The sequence below is a fragment of the Carassius gibelio genome, chromosome B6, assembly GCF_023724105.1.
Source record: "Carassius gibelio isolate Cgi1373 ecotype wild population from Czech Republic chromosome B6, carGib1.2-hapl.c, whole genome shotgun sequence".
NCBI classification, from domain to species: Eukaryota; Metazoa; Chordata; class Actinopteri; order Cypriniformes; family Cyprinidae; genus Carassius; species Carassius gibelio.
This window is the reverse complement of record NC_068401.1, coordinates 24,169,204-24,196,684: the sequence shown is the minus strand read 5'-3', so window position 1 is coordinate 24,196,684 and position 27,481 is coordinate 24,169,204. Positions and strand designations below refer to the sequence as shown.

At 36.5% G+C, this 27,481-nt stretch overlaps 2 protein-coding genes across 7 annotated transcripts in view; one reads left to right on the top strand and one right to left on the bottom strand.

Annotated features, from left to right (window-relative positions):
• kalrnb (kalirin RhoGEF kinase b) overlaps positions 1-11,189 on the top strand; it is a 71,862-nt gene extending 60,673 nt beyond the window's left edge. For all 6 annotated transcript variants that reach the window (XM_052559290.1, XM_052559291.1, XM_052559292.1 and 3 more), the window contains 13 exons: positions 1,955-2,068; positions 2,764-2,870; positions 3,015-3,081; positions 3,256-3,359; positions 4,263-4,332; positions 4,414-4,500; positions 4,571-4,663; positions 6,019-6,069; positions 6,183-6,260; positions 6,545-6,730; positions 6,820-6,991; positions 7,085-7,248; positions 9,829-11,189. In XM_052559290.1, coding sequence (XP_052415250.1) covers positions 1,955-2,068; positions 2,764-2,870; positions 3,015-3,081; positions 3,256-3,359; positions 4,263-4,332; positions 4,414-4,500; positions 4,571-4,663; positions 6,019-6,069; positions 6,183-6,260; positions 6,545-6,730; positions 6,820-6,991; positions 7,085-7,248; positions 9,829-10,047 — 1,512 coding nt within the window. In that variant the 3' untranslated portion in view covers positions 10,048-11,189. The remainder of the gene's footprint in view (positions 1-1,954; positions 2,069-2,763; positions 2,871-3,014; positions 3,082-3,255; positions 3,360-4,262; positions 4,333-4,413; positions 4,501-4,570; positions 4,664-6,018; positions 6,070-6,182; positions 6,261-6,544; positions 6,731-6,819; positions 6,992-7,084; positions 7,249-9,828) is intronic.
• Positions 11,190-17,048: 5,859 nt separating this feature from the next.
• Positions 17,049-27,269, bottom strand: LOC127959978 (sterol 26-hydroxylase, mitochondrial). Its single transcript, XM_052559489.1, has 9 exons — positions 26,870-27,269; positions 25,155-25,345; positions 22,312-22,511; positions 22,000-22,197; positions 20,448-20,611; positions 19,801-19,967; positions 18,830-18,911; positions 18,506-18,712; positions 17,049-17,678 (listed from the first exon to the last, which is right to left on the bottom strand). The coding sequence occupies exons 1-9, from the start codon at positions 27,107-27,109 to the stop codon at positions 17,562-17,564; spliced, it is 1,566 nt and encodes a 521-aa protein (XP_052415449.1). The 5' UTR covers positions 27,110-27,269; the 3' UTR covers positions 17,049-17,561.
• Positions 27,270-27,481: the final 212 nt, after the last annotated feature.

Here is a 27,481-nt window from a genome sequence, read left to right as displayed (position 1 = left end):
TTGCATGACACTGGCCCTTTCACCATTGGTGGTATGTAAGATATTATATGTTCACATCAGGCAAGTGGACTCATGATAAGTGGGAAAATTACACAGTGAAGTGTTTATCCAGTCATAAAACCGGAATTAGCCGTTTTACACAAAATGTCACGGCCACGTGAATTAAATGTGCAGTGTGTAATATTTACAACGATCTATTTACAGAAATGCAATATAATATATACAGTATAACTATGTTTTCAGAGGTGTATAAAAACCTTTCTTAATGAACCTCTATCTTTTTATTACCTTAGATTAAGCAATTACACCGCGGGTTCCCTTACATGGAAGTCACTACCATGTTTGCATGTAGCCCAAAACGGACAAACTGCTCTACAGAGCGCGTTTCGTCTCTTTGTTGTTTCTGCGAATAAAACACTGACACAATGATGAACAAGTACATTAAGATTCACAATAACATTGATTTGTTGAATAATTAAGTAAATATAATTCCTTGATATATCTTTGTAAAAGAAATCTCACTGCTTTCTGCTGTCTTTGCCGACTACATCTTTACCGTCTCTAGCTTCTCTAAAGGGAGGGGTGAGCGGGGGACTGAGGCGTTGGTTGCAATTCGCATTCTTACCGCTAGATGCTGCTAAAAATTACACAGTGCACCTTTAATCAATTCATCAAAAGGAGGTCATTAAACTTGAATCAAATCAGGATATGTATCTGTAAATATAAAGCCACAAAATTAGATATAAATATGAATCCTGCATGTTCTGCGAGTTTCTGTAGATGAAAGGTGCAGACGCGCATTTGATTTACTAAACACAGAAATGCACCTGATGCTCGTGGTGATTTCAGCGTCTCACTAAATGAGGATGGAAACTCATGAACAACATCTCCAAAACTGCTCTGATAGTCACTTCATGAACATTTTACAGTTTAATTTGAGTAAAACTAGCATCATAGAACTATAAAGGTATTCAACTCGTCAAAATAAAAGTATGGTATTATTTTTCAGTAGAATGTAACATAGCCTGCATAGCCGGCTACTAGTTGTACTACTACAAAAATGAAACAAACTTTATCTTTTAAAGGATTATTCACATAACATTTCTTCCATGTTTTAATTTTAATAGTAAATCCCCTTTCTTTCCCAAAAAAAATTAGGTTTTCCAAATTTTCAATAATTAAAAGATAAATGAAATTAATTTCTTATGCCTTCATTGTGATAACTATAAAAATGTAAGTACACAACACATTCCTGAGGGGGAAAAAAATCAAATGGCTTCTTTAAAAAAAAAAATATTAATAAATTAAGTTGTTTATACATTCGAATAATTTGACATTCTAAAACACAAATTAGGTAACAATAAAAAATATAAATAAAATAGTGAGAAAATATAAAAAAAACTTGTAATATTTGTTAAACTTTTAATAAATTGATGTGAAAATGTATACGTTTAATGATTCTGATTAATTAGTCATGATTTTTAATTGATAAAATTTGAATATTGAACTTTAAAAAAAGGAATTAAGAAAAATGAATAAAAAAAAGCAATACAGAACAATTAAAATGAAAAAGAAAAAAAACAGAATTTTGAAAAATAAATAAATAAAACCGAATTTAGGAAAAAATTTGAGACCCGTGCAGGGCTCTAGTTCTAACCCAACAAACCATACATCAATAGAAAGCTGTTTATTCTGCTTTCAGATGATGTATAACTCTCAATACTGGAAAAATGAAGACTCTTAAGACACTTAAGACTGGTTTTGTGGTCCAGGGTCACATATTTTAGTCTTCTCAAACGTTTGCATGTAGAAGAGCTTCCTGTACAGGTGCATGTTTTATGAGGAGTGTGTCTACTGTTGGAGTTTATAAATTATTGATTCCCCTCGGCTCTTCAGTGGCGGTTGTAATGAATCCATTGAAACGGGTGTGACGTTTTTCTCTGTTTCTCCAAAGAGAGGAAGACGAGGAGTGAACAGTGGAGGAGAGGAAGAGGCTGAAGACGAACCGCACACACCCCTCCCTCCCCCCATGGAGATCATCAAGGACCCCTCCGCTCAGGAGGAGAAGGTGAAACATAAACTTGCTTCAATTTTTTATCGTGGTTTTGTCCTTTTTCTTTGTTTTTTCTCTGCATAGGAATAGTTCACTAAAAGATTAATGGAAATTATGTCATCATTTGTTCATCTTTATATTGTTCTAATCTAGGTTTGTCAGCTGAACCTGTTAGAATTAAATAATTTAGTAATTACAAAATTGTACATTTATTTTTTTAATAATTCAACAACACATTTACATTTTCATGTCAGTTAGTGATCACACATATAAAGGGAAACCAATAAAATGTCAAATTTTTTACTAACTGTTCTACAGAAATCTTTTAATTTGATTTTGTTTTAATGTTATTAACAATTTTGCTTTTAAAAAATGATTAGCTTTTGATCAACTCCCAAACCCCCTGCAGTTCCTTCACTTTCTTCAGTCAACCCATGACGTTTTTTCTTATCTTTTGAACAAATCATTTGAATCAGTTCACCAAACCTGTTTGTATGTTTTGTTCACAGAAGAATGTAAGTCAAGGGTTTGAAATGACATGAGAATGAGTAAATGATGACAACATTTGAGCTATTCCTTAAACACCTTGTACCTTGTGTGTGCACATTTTCCCTCTCAGTTTTGATTCTTATCTCTCTCTCTCTCTCTCTCTCTCTCTCTCTCTCTCTCTCTCTCTCTCTCTCTCTCTTTCTTTTCACTTTCTCTTTCAGACTCCAGAGCCTGGGTCTTTCCCAGTGTTGGGTAGCGTCACGCCGTCTGATCAGACGCCCAGAGACCCAGAAACCGAGCAGAAGAACAAGGCCATGAGGGGACGAATGTAAGAGAAGATGAAGAGAAACTGCTGAATGACTGATCAAATTAATTCAACAACAAATAAATATTCAAATCTCAGTGTGCTAGTTGGAATATGTGCATGTTCTAGCATAATCTGATATATCGCTCGCATCTCCCCCATCCACAGGTTTGTGTTAAATGAAATGGTGCAGACAGAGAGGGACTATGTGAAGGATCTGGGTGTCATAGTGGAGGTATGTTACAGATATCTGTTATTACTGATTTAAAAAACATAGAGGAGATGTATCATCATTGTGCATGGTTATTGATAAGACTTCTTCTGAACTCATAAGTGCTACAGAGAGCCATTTAAGAACCTTTATTATGAAGGAGAGTCTCCAAATGTCTGTTTTCCTCCTCATCCCTAGGGCTTTATGAAAAGGATTGGGGAAAAAGGTGTTCCGGAGGACATGACGGGGAAGGATAAGATCGTATTCGGGAACATTCATCAAATCTATGACTGGCATAAAGAGTAAACCACATCTCTTTTTCATGCTCACCGGAAAGAGTTCTTGGAAATCAAATATTTTCTGGAAATAAACCTAATGCTACACTAGAAATGATTTTCACAGCTGGTCAAAACACTAATAACTTGTTGCTTTTTATTAGGAACTAACAGAATATTTAACATCCTAATTAAATTAGAACTAAAAGTAAAAACATTTTTTTAGCAGGACAGCAAAAAATATAGACTTTTATGTATACAACCATTAAAAGGTTTGCGGTCAGTAAAGTTTATATATATATATATATATACTGTATATACTTTTAGCAAGGATGCGTTACATTTTTCAAAAAGGACAGTAATATTTATATTTGAAATAAATTATGTTCTTTTGAACATTCTATTCATCGCAGAATCCCGAATTTTTTCTTTAACATGGTTTCAACAAAAATATGAACTGTTTTCAATATTGATGATAATAACAGATGTTTTTTTGAGCACCAAATCGGTATATTACAATGATTTCTGAAGGATCATGTGACACTAAAGACTGAAATAATGATGCTGAAAATTCAGCCATCACAGAAATAAATTCGATTTTAAAATATATTAAAATAGAAAAAAAAAATTGTTTTAACAAATGCAGCCTTGGTGAACTTTTTTCAGTAACATCAAAAAATCTTACAGACCCCAAACTTTTGAATGGTGATGTATATTGACTCCACAATGCCCTTGCAGTCTTTCACATGATTTTCATGCAACAGTTTGCTATTTTGGATACCAAAATAATCAGCATGCAAAACTTGTGCATACAATTTCCTGGTTGACATGAGCAACGACAAATGCTAAAGAAGGAAATGGACTGAATTTCAGATTGAAATCTAATTTGGTATACACATGACCAAATGTATTCTTTTCTTATTTTTAAAGGTTCTTCCTCTGTGAACTCGAGAAATGTCTGCAGGACCACGACAGACTGGCTGAGCTGTTTATCAAGCATGTGAGTTGAACTAAATGAACTCTGTATGTGTGTGTGTGTGTTGTAGAAAACGTCATTCCTCTGTCTTCCTCTGTTATCCAGGAGAGAAGGTTACACATGTATGTCATCTACTGTCAGAACAAGCCCCGCTCAGAGTTTGTCGTGGCTGAATATGATGGGTTCTTTGAGGTGAGTGTAATTTGAGCAGCTCTCTGAAGTAAAGTGCTCTGTCTGATGATGTTGTTGGTGTTTCTGTCAGGAGCTGCAGCAGGAGGTAAACTCCAGACTGTCCATCAGTGATTACCTGATCAAACCCATCCAGAGGATCACAAAATACCAGCTTCTGCTCAAGGTATTAACCACGGAATTACACATACTTAGTTTAATACTGACCATGGTTAACACTGACTACGTTTACAAGCTGTTAAAATTCGGGTTATGGTCGGGTTAAGGTCACTATTCGGGTTTCTGAAACATTCAGGATAACCCGTTTACATGCGTGAGCAGAGAGAGTTACCCCTGTATACATGGAATGTGTAATCAGTCACCAATATCCCGATGTAAACGGCGACACACGGTTAGTGTCTGGACGTACGGACAACATTAAGTGTGTCATTTGCGATTTTTTTATGCGCCCTCTCTACTCAAAAGACCAAGATTCTTTGCGAATAGAACATGCGCAGAACACACATTTTGATGTGGATATGCCGAAACGCGTTTACAAGACCAAATATTCGGGTTAGAAAAGGGGTTACCCCAGGTATAATATATGAGCATATCCGGGTTTTGCCGGTGTTTACATGGCCGTCCGCGACCGGGTTATTGCTAATATTCCGGTTTTGAACGGGTTATTGGCTGCATGTAAACGTAGTCATAGTTGCTACCAAAATTGCATAGATTTGCATTGAAACCATGCACCACTTGTTTTATTTTGGATGCATTAAATAAATAAATAAAGTGCAATAAAACAGGATAATTGTTAAATTTTATTGCAATTTAAAATAATGTTTTTCTATTTTATTATATATTTAAAATGAAAATGTGTTCCTGTGATGCAAAAGTTGAATTTTCAGCATCATTACGCCAGTCCTCAGTCACATGATTCTTCATAAATCGTTCTAATATGCTGATTTGTTCGAGAAGCATTTCTTATTATCATCACTGTTGATGTCAGTTGTGCTGCTTAATAATTTTTTGTGGAGACCGTGATTCATTTTGTCTTTGATGCATACAAAAACGGCATTTATTTGGAAGAGTGCTAAATTTTAAAGCCCTTTCTCACTAAAGCTGCACCCACAACAAGCCCTGAAGGAACAAAAATGCATTCATAAGCCATTCTGAACATTGTCCTTATTCAGTCTATTACAGCTTGCACAGTGGTCCTGTTTTAATTTCGTATTTTTTTGACAGGGAATTGAACAAATATGTCAGTTCAGTCTGGGTAGATTTTAGCAAAAACAGACACTCAATCCAAAATCAATATCAAAACACATTTCTGCACATACTGCTCGTATTTATATAATTATTAGTAGTAGTAAAGTATGGCAGTATTATTTTAGTTTCATTAATAAAATATTACATTAATTGGTTTAATTAGATTTTTATTTTAATATTTTCCATTTTACTAACTGTAAATTTCTTTTTGCTATTTGGTCAGATTATTATCCTATTTTAAGTTTCCTGTCTTGGTTTATTTGTTATTTGAAGGACTTTTTGAAGTACAGCACTAAAGCAGGTCTGGACTGTAAAGAGATAGAGGTAGGTCACTAAAGCAATTTTATATTAATATGTATAAACTACAACACTTAGACTTCTATCTTTAGTGTCCTGTCATGTTTTGACGTTGCTGGTTTTTAATGTCTGTCCTGTAGAAAGCGGTTGAGCTGATGTCCCTGGTGCCCAAACAATGTAACGACATGATGAACCTTGGACGATTGCAGGGCTACGAGGTAAACTCATCTCTCTTGAGGTACATTAAAACGTTATGTAACTGTAATTATCACAAAGTAACAAAGGTGAGTTTTATTACAATGGTAAGATAAAAAGTTGCAATTACCTTTTTTATTTTTTCACCATTCTACTACCAAATCTGCTTCCAAAAAATCCAGGCAGTGCTGGAAAATCACAAAAACCAAAGTACAAAAACTGACTTTATTGAAATATCAGGTAATGAAAAAGTACAGGTGTACTGTACGTATAAGTGCTTATTGATTGCATGTGTTTCTTTGCACAGGGGAAGTTGACAGCTCAGGGAAAGTTATTGCAGCAGGACACGTTCTTCGTGACAGAGCAGGACTCTGGTGTTCTGTCCCGCAGTAAAGAGCGCAGAGTGTTCCTCTTCGAACAGATCGTCATCTTCAGCGAGCTGCTTCGGAAGGGCTCGTCAACACCAGGGTACCAGTTTAAAAAGAGCATCAAGGTACATTCAACACAAGTTGACTCAAGTTCAATAAAAAAACTAAATTCACAACTTTTTTATTGACTTTTTTGTTAACCTCTTGTGTGCAGGTGAGCTACCTGAGCATGGAGGAACATGTGGAGAGCGACCCCTGTAAGTTTGTGTTGTCGTGTCGCGGATCATCTGAACGACTGACGCTTCAGGCTGCGAACATTGACATCAAGAAAGAGTGGGTCCAAAGCATTCGGGAACTGCTGGACTTGCAGATCAACTTCCTCACAGGTAAGTGCAATATGAAAGGGTCTCAGTGCTGTTTATTGAATCACGCTCATTTGTAGATCATTCATAACCTGCTCTTCATCTGTTTCTGATCAGCGCTTCAGAACCCACAGGAGTACCAGAAGAAGGAGAGTGGAGGTCCTTTGAGCAGGCAGCTGTCCAATAGCAGCCGTTCCTCATCCTCTCACCCCTCCACCCCCCTCAAACCCAGCACCACCCCCAATGGAAGCCCCGCCCACAACCCCAATAAGCATGTAGAGGTGAGCATGATTCAAAATATGACATAAATCGCACATTAATTAATAATAACGACTCTCAATCAGTTTGCAATATTTTGTATATCTTATAGAAAAAGTTTACTTAAAAATTTATTCATCAAAGTTTATATTAATAATTGCTAAAGTAAAGGTTCAAACATGATGATAGGAATCAATGAAAAAAACTAAATAAATATTTAAATTTGTGCTGTCAAACAATTAACATTGTTTAATCGCATCCAAAATAAACATTTTTGTGTACATAATATGTGTGTGTGTGTTTATATTTATTATGTATATAGATAAATACAAACACATAAAGCATGTTTTGAAAATATTTTCATGTATATATTTATATTCATAAAATGTATATAAATATCTTTAATATAGAAACATAACATTTTTGTTAAATATATACATGCGTGTGTGTGTGTGTGTGTGTGTGTGTGTGTGTGTATTTATATATACATAATAAATATACACAGCACACACACACATGTATTATGGTAACAAAAACGTTTATTTTGGATGCGATTAATCGCAATTGATCGTTTGAGAGCACAGATTAAACAAAGCTAAACTAAACAAAAAAATATTTTACATAAGTTTAAATATAACAAATTTACTGTTTCATTCTGCTTTCTAAATGCTGCTCAGAAATCATGAGAGTGATAACAAATTCCTTTAAGTTTGTATTTTTTTATGATTACTTTTCACAGTTATAAATGGGGTTTTATGTCTGGAAAATACACACCGTTGAAAAGGCTGGGGTGGTTTTTTGAAGAAGCCTTTTATGCTCATTAAGACTGTTAAATTAAATTGTCAGACATCCATTAATGCAGTCATCTGAGTCACCTGAAATCTTTTTAAAATGCTGATTTGGTAATGAAAATTGATTATTATTATTATTATTATTATTTTCAGTGATAAAAAAATGCAGCTGCTTTAATATTTTTTCAGAAAATGTATGTATTTATTTGTTCAGGATTCTTTGATGAATAGAAAGTTCAAAAGAACAGCACGTGGTTAAAATAAAAAAATATTGTGACAATTTAATGCATTCTTGTTAATTAAAAGTATTAATATTTAAAATAAAAAATAAGATTTTACTGATCTCAAACTTTTGAATGCTAGTGTAACTGCCTTTATAAATATTAGGAAGGCTTATCATATTTTGGGGTTCTTTAGCATCAAAAAAAGCAGCTTTCTCACCATTGAACTGTGACGTGAAACTCATGTCCACAGCAAAAGTTCTAGAGTGAAAGCACCCTAATCAGCCTGTGTGACAGGAGACCAATTATCTCAATAGCATTCTGTGCTTAAACAGGCTTGTGTAATCTAACTAAATCAATTAGTTATCCTGACCATTTTAATTAGTGTATCATCCAGGCCAGATATATGTAATTAAACGTAATTAGTTCACACTACACTAGTTCTACACTCGATGAACTGGATGTGTCTGTGCTGCAGTGCTGTGAAGTTCCACTCTAATTGTCTTTGAGGGTAGGAGAGGTGAGAGGCTGCTAGTTATTCTTAGTGGGGAGAATGGCCTAGTTTTCCAGCTCTGCCTGTGTTCTGTACCTGTTTCTCCTCTCAGTAGGGTCTCTTTCTTCTGTTCTGTTCTCGGTCTTCCTTGTTCTCTTTTTCTCCCTGCAGTCTCTCTCTCTCTCTCTCTCTCTCTGGTGAGCTTGTATCTCGGCCTTGGCGCACTCTGCTTTTTTCTGTGTCCCTAATAAATCACACTGTCTCTGAATACCAGACTGAAGGAGCAGCTTGCTACTTTTTATTTTTATATGTCTAAGCTTTTCACCCTGCTATTTATTTCTCATGCCAGGTCAAGGTTGACAGTGAGGAACAGACTTTTGTCTGTAAAACTTTGTCCTGATTTGTCTGAAGTGTTCGACCGTTTGATTGAAGGACATAAGTTCAAGTATTTAATTTGTACAAAAATCAATTTGATTTTCAATTCAATCTGATCTTGATTTGATTCTTTTGAAGATATTTTTAGTCCAAAGAAATCTAATTGAATATACGGCAAAAAAATCTCTCGAAACTGTAAAGCAGTAACCTATACACAGAAGTTTGTTCAAACAGCAAAAGATTGATTCTTTGTATTTAAAAAGTCATTATAAAACAGATAGTTCCGGTCCTTGATTCTGATTGGTTGAGCCACGTTCGAAGCTGTTGTAAATTATTCTACAAACATACTCCTTTGTTTACGTTTGTGTGTTTCTCGGCAACCACTTTGTTGCAACCAAAACTAATTCTGAGAAACTACATTGTTTGGTGGAAGAATACTGTTTTTATTAATATCATTACACTTTATTTGTTCAGGGTTTTTTTTTTACCTTGCTACGTACTGTATATGGAATAACTATTTTATAAAGCAATAAGCCCTGTGAAGCCATGGTTTACAGTGAATTTATAACAGCTAAGGGGGCATAATTGCTTTAATATTGGTTCTTTAAAATGAGATTGGATTCAAATCTATATTTTTCAACCCAGCTCAATTAATTTGTATATTGTTGATCAGAATGTTTAGTCTCATGTTTTACTGATCTTCAGATGTGTTTGTGTTTCCAGGAGCTGGACGAGGGGGAGTGTAATGGCCTGTCATCGGTGCTAGTGACACAGGATTACAACGCTGTGAAGGAGGACGAGATCTGTGTGGTGGTTGGTGAGAAGGTACAGATCCTGGCGTCCAATCAGCAGAACATGTGCCTGGTTTACCGACCTGCAAACAGCCAATCACCCGCTGCAGAGGGCTGGGTCCCGGGTCATGTGCTCTCCTCGACCCGGTAAAGCCACGCCCCCTCAACGCCTCGGAATAAACCACTACTCACATCCACCATTCAGTTTCACCAGCCTACTCTGGGAAAGCATGCCAAGACATGCCACTCAACCTCCTGCTAAGCTACTGTTGGTCAGTCAGAACAGGAAGTCCCGCCCCGTTCCCCTGCAGCCGTACAGTTGAGGACTTAAAATGCACGCTGCGACAAATGGTGTTATTTCACCTCCCATAGTCGATATGGACCAAAAAAAAAAAATTTAAAATACAGAAAAAACGAAGTTCAAGAAAATATATTATACTGCGAATAATTTAAAAAAAGATTGTGTTGTATAGAGAGGAAACGGAGGTGAATTTGTCAGTGATTTACGTGTGGATGTGTATGGATGTAAACGTCGTCCTTTTTCATCAACATGCTCCATTACGCGCAACAGACTGTTTTGAAATGGGGCTCTCTCTTTTTTCCCTTTGTCTATGCCAAGTCATTTGCACACTGTGTATATTTTCTTTTACTGAGATGCTATTTTTGAAGAGGTTTTTTTTCCTTAAGTGTCTTATTTTTACAGCTATTAGGCGTGGCACATTTATTATTTTCGTTCAGTTGTGTCAACCCGTTCAGTGTTCTGTACAAAGTATTCTGCACTTTTCCAACAAATAGTATCGCAATGATGGCAAGTTGTGCAGTACCGCAATCGTCTCAATGCTCATAACTCTAACTAAAGATTTAAATGTATTATTCTGTATCATTTAAAATTTGTACATAATATTTTTGACATTGCCATATTAGATGCACAGCAGAGGAAAAACGGTCCCTCTATTCCTGTCAGGCTCAAGAGGAAAAACAAAACACGTCAACTAAGCCCTGGTAGTCTGCACTGCCTCCAAAACCCAACCCTCTGATTTTACATTCGACATCATCTGATTTAGTATGTAATAAGTTATCATCTGAATCATATCAGAACAGATGTCTACTCAAATTAGTCGATTAAAAATGGATGTTGTTGAGTTCTGAAGAGTAGTCTCTGCTGTCAGCGTTCAAATCTCAGATATACGTGTAAATAAACGGATAAAAATACAAAGAATACTAGCAGGTATTTGACTTGTTAAACTCTGGAATGTTGTTCACAATAAAGCTGACAATTTTTCATCTTGGAAACTGTGCATTCTGTATCATTTGAGCATGTGTGCAACTATCGTCAACAGCACCTATACTGTTATAACAGCGATTGTACTTAAAACCTGAGGAGTACTTTTTCCCGTACCCAATTGATTAACGTTTAGGATTCATGAATTTAGTTGTTTGAAGACACTTTAAAATAGCCTGAGATGTATGTGATCCTTGCTATGTAATTTATTATTTTATATGACTATTTTTCTACCTTGTCTATCCTTTTACAGACACAGGCGTTACTATATACTAGTTTAAGTAGAAATATGTGATAGTTTTCACATATATGAGCAGCATCTTAGTCCCTCTTTTCACTGGGATGGTTTCAAATTTGGATTTGTAATTATTTTTTACACTAAAAAAATCTTTATATAATTTATAGATTTTTATTTATTCATTTATTTATTTTTTACAAGAGAGAAATCCTTTTAAATTTTAAATAGAGTATAAAATATACTCTAAAGTTACAATGGAAAAACCTGTATCAAATATCATTTTTAAAATACGTATGAAATTAATGACAGCAACAGGGACGTCAAAGTAACAGGACCAGAGTAACAGGGATGACAGCACACACATTCTTCAGCAAAATGCACTCATTTGTTTACATACTGTAGGACTGTTAAGTTTTACCGTTTTAAATTTGCGTTCTATTGTTTTGTACTTACTTGGCATAGTTGTATTAGTCAAGTCGTCACCTTTTTTTATTTAGTGCTTTATTCAATACAGATTGTGCCAAAGGAGTGTTACAATGTTAAACAGGTTAATAGTGTCGATAATGTAGGAGGACAGTAGTTAATAGTTATTTTTTCAGTTAGTCAGTCATTGTTGATTTAGCACATTAAATTAAATAAAAGAGATGTTTATTGTAATTACTGTGTCCATAACTTCGTCATTGTCCCCTCGCAGAACTTAAAGTATGATGATCTGTTCAATTATTAGGCAAAGAAGATTATCAGATCTTGGTCTTTCTTTGATCCTCTTAAAGATTTTTGCTAAAACTTAGGTTTCATTTTATTTAACATTGCGAGGCTGAGGTGAGGGTATGCAGTTACCTTGCTGCTCTTGTTTGTAATTGAATTTACATAAGATATGGAAAAAAGTTTGAGTCTGATAATCTTATACCGCTCATTAACAACAACAATAGCAATAGTAACAATACTGAAAATGTAATTGATGCTCAAATGCCAATAACACTGAATAATATAAGCATTAGGTCAGTTATACCCCAGGGTGACCTTTAAAATGTTTTTGCCTTATCTAGGTCATCCCTGTTTCCCACGTCAAAACCTTTTAATCTGAAAAAACATTTTAGTTACGTATGTAACCACGGTTCCCTGAATCGAGAATGAGATGCTGCGGTGACGTCACCGCATGGGAACACCTCTTGGTGTGATGAATTTCTGAAGCCCTGTACCATCCCGCCAATATTATTGGCCAAATAGTGTTTAGCACTGCCCTACCCATGTGGATGCATAGTGTACCTGGAGGAAGGTAACGTCACCATATAGGAACCCTATACCATCACGCCTGGTGTACCTTTAGACAGCTGGGATCTGAGGAAAGCATCGACTCAAACGGAAGAACCCGGGAGCCAGGAGCCGTCCTCACATCCAGCCTGTAAAAATTGACAAAAGTGTCTAAAAAATATAGACTATAGAAGATCCACCAAGGAAGGCTTCCTATGAAGCCACTGCCCTCGTGGAATGAGCTCGAATTCCTAAGGGCGAAGCGAGCCCGCGCGTCTCATAGGCTAAGTATATAGCCTCCACCACCCACTGGGACATGCATTGCTTTGTGACAGTACAATGTTATTTTACCCCCAAAACAAAAAACAGCTGGTCGGACTCACGCCATCAGGCTGTACGATCAACATAGATATTTAGCACCCTACAGGACAAGGCTTAGATCTCTTAACCCCGCCTCCATGGAAGCGAAAAAGTATTTGAAGCGACCATAGGGACATAGTCCACGGTCGCAGCCCTCATGGCCCATGGCTGGTGTTACTCCCTTTGAAAAATGGTCTCGAAGAAACTCCAGTACTGAACCGACAGGGCAGTAAGCTGGATCCATATTACGAAGTCTACACCAGGTAACAAACGGTTTCATTTGAAGGCATATAAATGTCTCATAGAAATAGATATAAATAAAAATGTATTATCATCTCAGTGGTTCTACTGAAAGACCGGGACATATTGAGTCACTCCACTCAAAGGCCACGCCCACAGCTTCCATAGATCTAGCTTTGGGTGTCAGATAATTCCCTGTGCTTCCCTGTGCTCGCTAACAGACTGAACAGTTCTGCAAACCACAGCTAAGAGGGCCACAACAGAGCTACCAACAACAGTTGTTCCACTCTGTCTAACCGTATTCTGGATTATACTGCTGGAATTAGCCAAGTTGGAGGAAAAAGCATACAAAGTGGTTCTGAGCCATTTGTCCAGTCCCAGGAGTAATGGCGTCATAGTGAGAAACATAGCGGGCAATGCACAGTCAAGCTCGACGTGAAAAAGTCCACTTCTGCCTCTCCAAACGCTCACCACATATAGCTCACCCTTTGTGGGTGCAACCTCCGTTCCCCTTCCTCGAGGTTCTGTCTCGAAAGCAAATCCGCTCAAATGGTTCAAATGTCCGGGGAACTGCTCAAATCGACAGAAATCTGTTCTGAGGCACGAACTCACCGTCAATGTGGGCCCTGCTTTGAAATGGCGAAGGCATGACGCTTGGGGGAGACAATCGTGCCCTTGAACACAGCTCGTATAATTCTTGCTGAGAACGCGAGATGCTTTCCTAGGACACAGAAAATTAGCTTTCCTGAAGGAAATAAAATCTGAGCAAAATAGTGCACGGCACACAGGTATACTATGCATGCACTTGCGAAGGGTGGTGCCAAATGCTATTTGGGCAATAAAATCGGAGGGATGGTACAGGGCTTCAGACATTCGTCACACCAAGGGGTGTTCCCATACAGTAACGTCTCCGCAGCATCGAAGTGACATATGAAAGGGAAACAGGGATGACAGTGACAGATGAAGTTAATTATCTAGCTAATAGTTAAGTTCCCAAAATCATGTTGTACAATTTGAAAGAATGTTGTAGATATTTATAATATAAAATGTGATGAATTGTTTAAATTTACATTCAAAATGGTAACAGAATTGACACTGCATGATCCCATCAAATGTATGGATAAGTGTGAATGATGCATTAATTTCTACAATGGTTTAATGACTGAAATGTGTTTGTGTGATGCTGAATCCAAACCACTAGGTGTCAGTTTAAGTCCAAAATGACTTTCATATTGGCTACTAGTGCAACTACAAAGATGTGATGGTAGATCCAAACCAGGTAAGATTGTTACCTATAAAACTTGAACCACAATAATAGTCTACAATTCAGGCCTGCAGATCTAAATGTATGTAACTCTCACAATACATAATTAAAAATATTCAGAATTATTATAGGCTATTCCTTCAAAGTAAAAATAAATATATTTATTTTGCTGTGTGAGTCAATAATTCATGCTTCAGAGGATTAAATACAAGACAAAAGGATGAAATATTTACCATTACTGCAGCAGAAAACAGGGATGCCTCTGCATCTTCCACTCATTGTTGGTATTGTGGCCAATACTTTATATCAAAAACTTTTATTCATCAAAGCCATCAAGGGTTTGGTTGGATCTCTTCTAGATGAGATTTTATACTGGTGAACATTACACTATCATCAGTTCCAGACCAGACCAATGAATAGGTCATTTTCTTGAAATGCGGTTTGATATGAAGCTAATAAAATTAAAGCTGCAGTAGGTAACTTTTGTAAATATATATTTTTTTTACATATTTGTTAAACCTGTCATTATGTCCTGACAGTAGAATATGAGACAGATAATCTGTGAAAAAAATCAAGCTCCTCTGGCTCCTCCCAGTGGTCCTATTGCCATTTGCAGTTACGGACCGCTCCCGGTAAGAAACAACCAATCAGAGCTGCGGTCCGTAACTTTGTTTGTGTTCAAAATGTAGAAAAATGTATATAATAAGCGAGTACACCATGAATCCATTTTCCAAACCGTGTTTTTGGCTTGTCCTGAATCACTAGGGTGCACCTATAATAAGTGTTTATATTCAGACTATTTTAGATTGCTTCGGGGATACCGCGGCGGAGTAACCCAGTACCTTTGTGATTCTTCATAGACATAAACAGAGAGAAGTAGTTCCGGCTACGATGTTCTTCGGCATTCAGCAGATGAATATGGAAAAAAAGGCTAAAACAAACACTTCACACTCTCCTGTTTTCAGATATTTTAAAACACGTTTGCTTAAATGAATTCCTAAAAACAACAAAATACAGACTTCTCTATCTTTGGCATTACCCACCACAAGAGGGCAGGATTTCTCGCTTCACATACCTGAAAACTAGAGAATGGAAATAAAATCTGAGATGGCTTTATTGGTTTTGATAGGATTGAAAGAGTTAGACAGTTTGAACAAAAGCCATTTATTTCAGTATTTAAAAAGCGTATGGAATGACAGAAAAAGCTTTATAAAAATTGGTAATATTAAAAAATGCATCATTTGCTGTTATTTGCTATATGTGTGTGAATATACTGGATAAAATAGGCTTATTGTGCTTATTGATAATAATATAAGTTTTTTTTTTTTTTTTTTTTTTTTAAGATACCTCCAACACCTTTATATATGCTAACTCCCAGTCCTTCATTGAGCAATGGCTTTATAGCTTTTTATTTCCCCCTTGTTCATTTTGTCACAGTGTAAATAATAAAGACATATGCCTAATTAATGAAGTGCCTTAACTTGAATAGTCAGAGCAAAATGTCCTGTACTTCACTAGAAATATTTCATTTAGAACAAGTTTACACCCATAAACTGGAAAGTACTACAGGTAGATATTACGTGACATGAATCACACGGCTGATTCTGTTGCTCAATCAGCTCATCCAAGCAGCTTCAAAAGCGGACTTGTCTGACAAAATCTTGAGCAACAGAGAATCACATGCACTTAACTATTTAGCTGTAGTAAATGTCCTTGTTGTAATATTATTGAACTGCAGCTGAAACACTGAAATGACTCTTTACTGATACCAAAACAGCTCCACTGTTACGTTAGTATATGGATAGAACACTATTATAGTTATTATTTTAAATTAGTTTAATTTTATATTTTTATTTATATTTTCTGTTTTCATTTTATTAACTAAGTGTATTGTCATTCAGTTTATATCAGTACATCAAAGTACGCAAAAATAAAATGTGAATTGCTGCCTTAGAAATAGCTGAAATGCAATAAGCTCTTCATAGATGCAAGTCAAGATGTGAGTGGTTTGGCAACAGGTTTATTGATATAAACTATAATTTCTAGTTCATTCTGTTTCTAGGTAAACTTTCTAGTTTAATCCGTTGCTTTCACCCTGGCTCAGAACAAATGTCAACGGAAGAGTGGATTTCCAAAGAATGTCTTTTGATTAAAGTTTGAACAAATGCCATAACATCAAAATGAAATATATATTAAAAACAACAAAGTATTTATTTTTAAAAACCTTCTTTCTGCTTGATAAGAAATGTGATGGGCATAGCAAACAGCAGGTCATGTTATCTGTAGAGTCACTGAACCCAACATGAACAGAAGGTCTTTATTTCTTCTGTCCCTTTCCTGCTTTCCCTTCACAGTGTTAAAAAAAGCAACAGTGGTTTTGTAAGAGACTCGGTACACGTCTCTGTTGGATTGTTTGACTGTTTGCAAATGCTTCTTTAATAATGCAACCTAGGTGAATTGAACACCCCAGCTGTACATTTATCTTACAATATTTAGGGCTCAGTTGTGATTGTTTTTCTTCCTTTTTTCACTTTTAACGTTTAATTACCACTGTCAGCATTAAAAAAAAACTTTAAGGCAAAGTTTGCACTTTAAAGATGCTGTAATGTAGGATTGACACCGAGTGGTTGAACTAGGTATTGCAGTCCAAATTCAAAATATTGGAGAGTTTTTTTTCCACTGGGCACCTTCTCCTCAGACGTGACGCACACAGGTTGCCAGATTGAAGACACCAACAGGAAGAGCGCATTTGACGATTAATGAAATGAAATGCGCTGTGTTTCCTGCCAACTGGCAACCCAGGGTGCCGAAATACAATTGGGTAAACCGACTCACAAACTAAAACAGAGACTGTAGCATTGTTTTTCAGATAAACAAGTCTGTTCATTTAGCATGTTTCTTATATATATGTAAACATATTATGGTATGTTTATGCTGAAAACTTACTGCATACTTCACCATTAAGGCAAAATTATTTGAATTAAAAGTACTGATTTTGGTTAACAGACTGATTGGAGCTGGTTGGGATCAAGCCCGAGGGATAAACTGCAGGTCAATAGGTTTGGAGGGAATGAGCAGGGTTCTGGTTTTGGGATGAACCGATGGGGCTCCCTCCACCGTTTTGACCTCATAATGTTGCATCAGCTGTGGAGTGAAAGGGCAAAGTGTTAAATTAATGAGAGCATGAGAGAGATAACGATAGTGAGGTACACTGAAGTTTAAATATTAACTTCAGATTAGATAAAGAACTTTGGATGCACATGGCTAAATCTATTTCTTAGCTTTTTGTTTGATTTTGAGCCAATTTGATATAGATGCATTTGTATTTTTTTATCAGGTACAATACATGTAAATTATCCTCAAAAGAACATTTTTAATGCTGTAAATTATACAGGGGACCCCTTTCAGTTGCTACTATAAAATGAATGGTTTAAATGATTTTTTTAATATATATATATAATAATCAACACTCAAACGGAGTTGTATACAAACATTTAAATTGTACATAAGAAGGTTTTATATGAACTAGGGCTGGTAAGCGATTACAATTTTTTATATAATTAATTACATGATGTGATGATTAATTCATAGAATTAATCACACATCAAATTTGTAGAAATTTTAGATTAAAGTCGGTGTTGTGTAAAGCATCAAACAGGCATTACAAAAAGTAGGTTCAGCAAGAAATATTTTGTTTGATAAAACTGATTACATATAGCCTACTCTTTTGGACCATGTGAGAAAATGATGAAAGAATTGTCATTTTTTCCTTTCTCATCAACGTGGTCCATTACGTGCAACGGACAGTTTTCCCTGTCTATGTCAAGTCATTTGCACATTTTAGTATATTTTCTTTTACTGAGATGCTATTTTTGGAGAGGCTTTTGTGGTCTTATTTTTACAGCTATTAGGTGTGGCACATTTATTATTTTTGTTTATTATTGCAGATATTGTGAAAGCGTCATACTTACTCTACTTAGGGCAAAGTACATCTCCAGCTCTGCGACCCTCTTCCCCACGCAGGCCCGAACACCAACCCCAAACGGGATAGAACTGTAGGGGTGATGCTGAGAGCGAGACGGGCTGTCTCTCAACCAACGCTCTGGAACAAAACGCTCCGGTTCAGGGAAATTACTCTCGTCGTGACTGACAGCGTAGTGACAGAGATGGAACTGCGTCTGTGAAGAGAGAAAGAGAGAAGAAAACACGGGAAGGCTGGAGTTAGGCCAGGTTTAATTACTGTATTAGATGTTTCAATAGAAGACTTTGAGCTGTGCGCGTGTCTGTGTGGTTACCTTTTTAGGGAACCAATAATTATCCACAATTACTTCCGAATCCACAGTCAGGCGTCCATTACCAGAGACAACAGGATAAAGCCTATGAATAACGAGCAGAGTATTGTGAGAAAATACTTTTTAATCTATCTTAAGGTGCTGTCAAAGGAACCAAAGTACTACACTTTGCACTACACTTTCACACAATGCAGTGAATCATTTTTATAAATCGCATTTTTACATTTGTGTTAAAACTAAGGATTAAGAGTTGTAATCTGTCACAAATTGTACTGTATCCTAAAGTATTTGACAGCATCTTTTTTAAAGAGTCATTAGATCATAACCAAGCATCTTTTATTTTTAACAAGAAACATGAACAGTTTTAGTGGCACATTTTAATCAGCCGATAAGGTTTTCTGTTTATCTTCTGTGTCGGAAATGGGACTTTGTTTCATAAGACATTTATTAAAAAAGGCTTAGGCCTAGTCCCAGACTTAAATTTAAGTCTGAGCTGTTTCAAGTGAAAGAAACTTGCAGTGATTGATCTTGAAATATGTCAGCACCCTTGTTTTGTCTCGAGATGTTTTTTCTAAGGCATGTTTATAAAAATTACTTTAAAAATCCTATTTGAACTATGGCCTAGTCCTGGCTTAAGCTAAGCCCTGTCTGTGAAACTGGGCCTAAGACTGTTACAATACTAAACTTGTAATTTCAACTACAAACTAAAACAAATCTAAAACAGAAGTTCACTGCAAATTCATTGTTTCTCCAAAAGAAATCTGCATGTTTAAATCACTGTAAAGGACATTACTGATGATGTGAGTCGTTTGTTTAAATAAGTACAGAGCAAAGGTTGTTTTGTCACAGTATAAAATGAGTGAGGTCTGGCCACTCCTGCATAATGTGACCTCTTTCACCCCTTTTTAAGATAGAATAGCACTGTTTTCCCTGCACTCAGTGTGTGGGGGTGAACTAGGACGGATTGCTCTCACCTGAGCGTTTCTTTGATGACAGCCTTCATGTAGGGCATCCTTGTCAGGTGTTCTGCGGTCGGCATCTCTTTATTCGGACACACAGATGCGATCTCATTATAGAGGCGGTTCTGTACTTCTGCATCTCGTGCAAGGTGGTACAAGGTCCATGATAATGTGTTAGATGTCTTTCAAGAACAAAGAAAATAGGTTTATCAAATAATGCATTTATAGATCTCAGCTGATGTCATCAGACACCTTATTGGCTACATTCAGTTGGCACAAGTTTATTATTCTCTTATTTCTGTAATAATTACTCTCTTTAAAAGTATGTTATAGTGTACTACTTTTTTCACAAGAAAAGTAACAGTTTGGGATGCAGTAATATTAACTTTCTGGTATCATTAATAATAGTTTTTTTTTTATTGTTTCAAATTTGGCCTCTATGTTTCTCTCGTGTTCCGCCCTTTCACAGGAACTTAACCTTCTCTCTTGTTTTCTGCAGGTTCATTCAGAAAACACCCAGTTGTCACAACAACTGAATCAGTGGTGGAGGATATTGTTTTTTGGAAGATGATTAATTTCTGAGTCTAACAGACAACAAATCACATTGCTTAATCTGTTTCCTCTTCAACTGGTTCCAGATGAAAGTAAACACACATTCTCACCGTATCCACCCCTCCCAGCAAAAGTTCAGTCAGGCTGATGTACATCTCTCCTAAACTGAGTTTATTGCTGGATAGCAAGTAGGTGAGATACATGCCCTCCACCTCCTCCCCACGCTCAATCTGATCATGTATCTCCTTCACCTTCTTATCAACCAGACGCCGGGCTGGACAAAAGTACAACAGACAAAGAGAGAAAGGACAATCAGTTATGCACAATAATATATATACATATATATATAGTCACACACACACACACACAGGTGCTGGTCATATAATTAGAATATCAAAAGTTGATTTCAATAATTCTATTAAAAAAGTGAAACTAAAAAAGTAAATTAATTAATTACACACAGACTGATATATTTCAAATGTTTATTTATTTTCATTTTGATGATTATAACTGACAACTAAGGAAAATCCCAAATTCAGTATCTCAGAAAATTTGAATATTGTGAAAAGGTTCAATATTAAGACAATAAGACACCTGGTACCACACTCTAATCAGCTAATTAACTCAAAACACCTGCAAAGCCTTAAAATGCTCTCTCAGTCTAGTTCTGTAGGCTACACAATCATGGGGAAGACTGCTGGATTGACAGTTGTTCAAAAGAGAGACCATTGACACCAAAGGGCAAGACACCAAAGTTCATTGCAAAAGAGGCTGGTTGTACACAGAGCTCTGTGTCCAAGCACATTAATAGAGAGGTGAAGGGAAGGAAAAGATGTGGTAGAAAAAAAAACTGTACAAGGAATAGGTATAACCGCACCCTGGAGAGGATTGTAAAACAAAACCCATTCAAAAATGTGGACTGCAGCTGGAGTCAGTGCTTCAAGAACCACTACGCACAGACGTATGCACAGATGTATGGGTTTCAGCTGTCGCATTTGTTGCATCAGACAGCATCAGAAGCGTCTCGCCTGGGCTAAAGACAAAAAGGACTGGACCGCTGCTGAAAGGGCCAAGGTTATGTTCTCTGATTAAAGTAAATTTTGCCTTTCCTTTGGAAATCAGGGTCCCAGAGTCTGAAAGAAGAGAGGAGAGGCACACAATCCATGTTGCTTGAGGTCCAGTGTAAAGTTTCCACAGTCAGTGATGGTTTGGGGTGCTATGTCATCTGCTGGTGTTGGTCCACTGTGTTTTCTGAGGTCCAAGGTCAACACATCCATATACCAGAAAGTTTTAGAGCACTTCATGCTTCCTGCTGCTGACCAACTTTATGGAGATGCAGATTTCATTTTCCAAAAGGACTTGGCCCCACCACACAGTGCCAAAGCTTCCAGTACCTGGTTTAAGGACCATGGTATCCCTGTTCTTAATTGGCCAGCAAACTCGCCTGACCTTAACCCCAAAGAAAATCTATGGGGTATATACAAGTTCAACATTTTAATGGAATTAGTCTAATAAAACAACTTTTTGATGATATTCTAATTATAATGACCAGCACCTGTATATATTGTGTGTATATATATATATATATATATATATATATATATATATAAACCAATATGCTATATCATGAGTCCCTAATGCAGACATTAAACTTTAGCATACCTACGTCATACAAGTCATCCCATGCCTGGACAAACCGTTTCCAGAATGGGAAGATGTTACGGGTCCAGCGAGGGAAAAAAAGAACTGTCTCTGACAGTGCCAACATGTCACTAACGGCAGATATGAATTGCAGGGTGTCTTTCGGAATTTCCTCCTGTAAACAGCCTAACCGAGTTTCAAACAGGATTGATGAGATTCCTGAAAAGCAGGAAAGAAAAACCACAGTCAAAAAAATTATTCTAGACTTCACAAGAGTATAACATTACTGCAGAAAGCTGCAGGATATTGTTACCACCCTGTATCCATACAAACCCTCAAAGCCAAATTTGTAGAGCTCAGAGGCGAGATCCTTGACGGTGACCTGGTCTGGACTGCGCAGACGCAGGAGTTCCACACGCTGTAGGAGATCAGACACAACCTCTTGAATGATGGGCGCATATGCTTTTACTTCCTTCAGCTTAAGCATCTTAGGGTTCAGAGCACTGCGGATGCGATACCACTCAGGGCCTGTGCTGAAAAACGTAGAAAAAAAAATTTCTAAATTGGTGATTTTATCAAATATTTGCATTAAATGTATTACCATCTAGAGCTGGGGTCAGTACGATTAAAAAAAAAAGTTTTTCAATGAAGTATCTTACTCTCTCCAAAACTGTATTTATTTGATCAACAAGTGTTAAAACAGGTGTACAGTAAAATATTATTACAATTTAAAATAACCTTTTTCTATTTTAATGTATTTAAAAAGTTAGATTTTATGGCAAAGTAGAATTTTATCAGCCATAGGGCAGGTTCTAAGATGGATACCATTTGGTTTATTTAAATGGGGAGTCATCTCATTTATCAAAAGTAAAATATGGAGTGCCACAAGGATCCGTCCTAGGTCCCCTTCTATTTTCAATATACATGTTGCCCCTTGGTAATAGTATTAGAAAATACGGGATTAGTTTCCACTGTTATGCTGATGATACTCGGCTATATATCTCAACAAGACCAGATGAAACTTCTCAATTATCTAAGCTTACAAAGTGTGTTAAAAATGTAAAAGATTGGATGACCAATAATTTTCTCCTATTAAATTCGTATAAGACAGAGATATTAATTATTGGACCAAAAAACCAGAATCTTGTAGATTAAAATTTGCAAGTAGACAGATGTACCGTTACTTTGTCTACAGTCAAAAATCTGGGTTTTATATTACACAGCAACTTGTCTTTTGAAAATCATATTTCCCATGTTACAAAAACTGCATTCTTCCATCTTAGAAACATTGCACAGCTACGAAACCTTTTATCTGTTTCAGATGCAGAAAACTATTCATGCATTCATGACCTCTTGACTGGACTATTGTAATGCACTTCTAGGTGGTTTTCCTGCTTCTTCAATAAACAAGCTACAGGTAGTCTAAAATGCAGCAGCTAGAGTCCTTAACAAGTCAAGAAAATATGATCATATTAACCCAATTTTACAGTCTCTGCACTGGCTACTTATTAAGTTCTGTATCAGTTAAAAATTATCATCACTTACCTATAAGGCCCTAAATGGTTTAGCTCCTGCATACCCAACTAGCCTTCTACCACGCTACAATTTGCTACAGGCTGACTATGTCTTGTATTAATTTTTCTGAAAAAATCCTTTCATATGCGCACAAACTGACAGTCACCACTTAATATGTCGTTTTAATGAGGAAAACATCTCATTATTATGAGAAAAGATGTCATTTTAATGAGAAAAGTTTATGTCAAAATGACATGACATATCTCGTTATTACAAAATAACTGAGTGGAAAAAAATCATATGTGTGATGAAGCAATGCATCACTGTAGAAAACATTTTTTTGGAAGTCATGATACATTTTTTTAGAATTCTTTGCTCACAATAAAGACCAAAAGAAGAGCATTCTGTAACATTATTAAAGTCTGTACTGTCACTTTTGATCAATTTAATGAGTCCTTGCTGAATAAAAACATGTATAAGCATCAATATATCAGATCATTTGCAGTAGCTGTGCCCAGCACTGCCACAACACATTTAACTCATTACAACAAAACACAGAATCACAGTTTTTTTGCTACTTCTGTTGCTTCTTCACTTAGCATCTAGAGAGACACAGGAATTACTGAATATTTCTCTTAAATGTGCCACAAATGTCTTGTAGTAACCAAGAGGAGTGTCATCGCAGAAGAAATGGCAGAAGTTCCTCAGACACGATGACAAAGTAAGTTGAAGTAAATGTCTGCACTGACCATGATTATAGTATGTAATATAATGTTTTGGGCAACAATTGGGGGAAATCTTAACTTAAGAGATAAACCGACCAACAGGAAGTTATGGATGTAATGAATGTGTATTTTCCAAGCATTTTACTGTGGCATTCACTGTTAGTTTTCTGCACAATGATGACGTGAGAATACGCTTTATACTAATTTACTTAAAAGTATAGTTAACCCAGAATTCTGTCATCATAAACATCTTTAATATTATTATATCAAATCCCCTCATTTTTTTTTTTTCAAACCCCTGACTTTTGTCTTTCTGCAGAACTCAAAAGAAGATACTTTGATACTTGCTGGTAATCAAAACCGGCAGTGTTTTTTTTTTTTTTTTGCATGTAGACGACATAAAGGCAGTAAATTATTTTCATTTTCATTTTAGGGTAAATTATCTTTTTAATTAGAATGATACACACTTTAATTTTCAATCATACTGGACACAGTCACTTAATGTGCTAGAATTAAATCGGTAAATAATAATGAGTAAATAGTATTTCAAAGTAAATTGTTTTCTGTTGTTGGTGAAGTTTTATTTTGCTTTCTGATCACCAAGAAGAGGCTACATGAGGTCCTAAAGATGGTGTCCACAACAACAACAACAAAACATGAATAGGAGTGAACTGTCTTTGTATTTCTGTTGTCTGTGGTTCAACTCGGCCTCATGGAGGGAAAGATTACCATGTAATAATTTTACATAAGTACGGTACTGTTTGGCACATAGAGCTATTGTATTGCTTGGATGATGTGGTGTAAAGAGTCATAAAGGCTGATTTTATCATACCTTTATGGTGCTTTTGTATCTTCTTAAAGATTGAGCGCTCCAGAAAAAATAAAGGCATACAGGTTTGGCACAGCAGACTATGTGTGAAGGTGAGAGGTGCTTACTCTACATGAATGCCATACGCCTGTCCTCTCATGTCTCTGTATTCTTTCCAGTGAGGCAGATCAGTCCGCACTGGATAACGGCCCTCCTGTCGGATCACCTGTGCAACCAGTTCAGCTGTCGCCACATTTACCACATCAAACGGCCCAAAGCGTGACCGCCAGATTGGACCATACAGGCGCTTATGCTCCACCTGCAATAAGAAGTGAAAGTCGTGACATTTACCAAGTATGGTAACCCATACTCGGAATTGGTGCTCTGCATTTAACCCATCCAAGTACACACACACGGAGCAGTGGGCAGCTATAGATCCAGCACCCGGGGAGCAACTGGTGGTTCACTGCCTTGAAGGGCACTTCAGCCATGGGTATTGAGGGTGGAAGAGAGCACTGTTCTAAATTACAGAATTCTATCCCTTTAAAGCTGATGTATATATCATTAGCAGCAAAAACACTTCCCTGTCTTCCACTGGTTGGAGATACAGTTGGGAAACTGCCCTGAAATAACACCATTAGTTAAACCAGAACTTCACATATCAAGTCCCTCAAAAAAACAAAAGTGATGTTATGAAAGAAAAGCCTCCAAAGTTTTCGGATTAGCTAAATTGGGTGGGCCGCATTTTTCTTCCTTCTGCTGTTTACAGGGACTGACATACAGAGATAAGTGTGATTTTTATCTGGCATGTTACCAATGGAAGCATTCCATAAACAATATATCACAGCAACTGTTCTTTGACACGATGGTGATTCAGATTCTGTCTAATGCCTCCAACCTTTGAAACACAGGCCATTGGACAAGGTCCAATATATAACCCACAATAAATCTCCATAAGTATGGCAAGCTGTTTTAACCTTTATTCCCATAAACGGTCTACCAATTGTATATTACTACTACTTTTTATTATCATTACTATAACTAATAATAATTCCCATTTAATTCCATCATATGACTGACAGAGTGTGGTTTGAGATAAAATTCTTTCTTTGTGTTCTATTGAAGAAACAAAGTCACCAACATCTTGGATGCCCTGGGGGTAAGCAGATAAACATCACATTTTCATTTTTGGGTGAACCATCTCTTTTAAGGTATCTATGTCCCCTAGAGATGTTTTAATGCAAATCATCTTCTTAGAAGCTAGGATGTAGGGTCTCTAAAGGAACCCTTTTCCAGGTGTTTCACACTTGTCTGAATCAAAATACCTCAATCATACAGATGAATAAAATAACATTTCACTCACAACTAGCAAAACTAGAAACATTTACAGAAAGTCGAAAATGACAGAAGACCAAGTAGTCTACTAGAAAGACTGTTAGAATAATTAAAATAATAATACCAAATAGCTACTAGTCACATTTGAATTACTAACATACATTTAGATATGTTAGATTTAAGGAATACGTATTAAAAGGGCTTTCCATACTGAATTCACTTTCCAGAGGTACGAAGCACATTTTAATGCTTGTTAAACACCACACAAATATTCCTTAACAAATCAGGTCCTACACGAGTAGTTAGCAATGTCTCAACACTTTGCTTTATATAGATATTTATATACAGGCTATTTGTATCATATGGACATTAATATTTGAAGTATTAATCTTAAAACACTCATTATTCCTGTTACGCAGTAGGTTTGAGAGTACAAACTTGCGGATTTGAAACAAAATTAAACTAAACTCGTTTTTCTAACATAATAACAATAAAAAAAGTGTTTTACCTGCATTGCATGACTTTTATCCGCGTATCCTTTAACGAAGAGCCAGTACGCAGTTGTGGCCAGGCTGGGTCCTGGTAGATCATCTATGGTTTTGTAGTTTCCAGTGATCGATGTTGCACTGTGCAAATCTACATCGCCTGCTTGAGACTTCAGGGTTCGTGTTATGAATTCGTAAAATGGCGCATATTTTCTGCCAACATGAGCTGCGAGACGATCAGCTTTTACAAGAGAAGACAACATGATGACTGGCGTCTGTCGAACTGGGTATCTGAAACTAGACGACAGTCTACTGAGAGCTCTCGTGTCAAACCCTGGGCGGATTCATAGTGTCTCAAATCCTAGTGAACTTCCTAGATAGACAGCATTGCCAACGTTTCGAACCAAATCGCCTATGATGCTCAACAAAGCTATCTAAGTAAACAGTTCACTGTTTTTGAGACACAGCCCTAAACGCTGCGCACACACACAGAGTTTGACACAAACACAAACACGAGGCGTTACTGTTTAGTCACCTGTACTAACTTATATACTTGAGTCTTTTTTTCTTCTTCTTACAGCTAAAACAAAACACTTAATCATGAGTGATCCTTAAAATCAGAGAAAATGATAGAT

Coding starts and splice junctions, on each gene's coding strand:
- LOC127959978 (XM_052559489.1), bottom strand. CDS start 27,109: ATGTTGTCTTCTCTTGTAAAAGCTGATCGTCTCGCAGCTCATGTTGGC. Junction 25,346..26,869: donor ATAAAAGTCATGCAATGCAG/GTAAAACACTTT, acceptor TTCTTATTGCAG/GTGGAGCATAAGCGCCTGTA. Junction 22,198..22,311: donor CTACAAATTTGGCTTTGAGG/GTTTGTATGGAT, acceptor CCTGCTTTTCAG/GAATCTCATCAATCCTGTTT.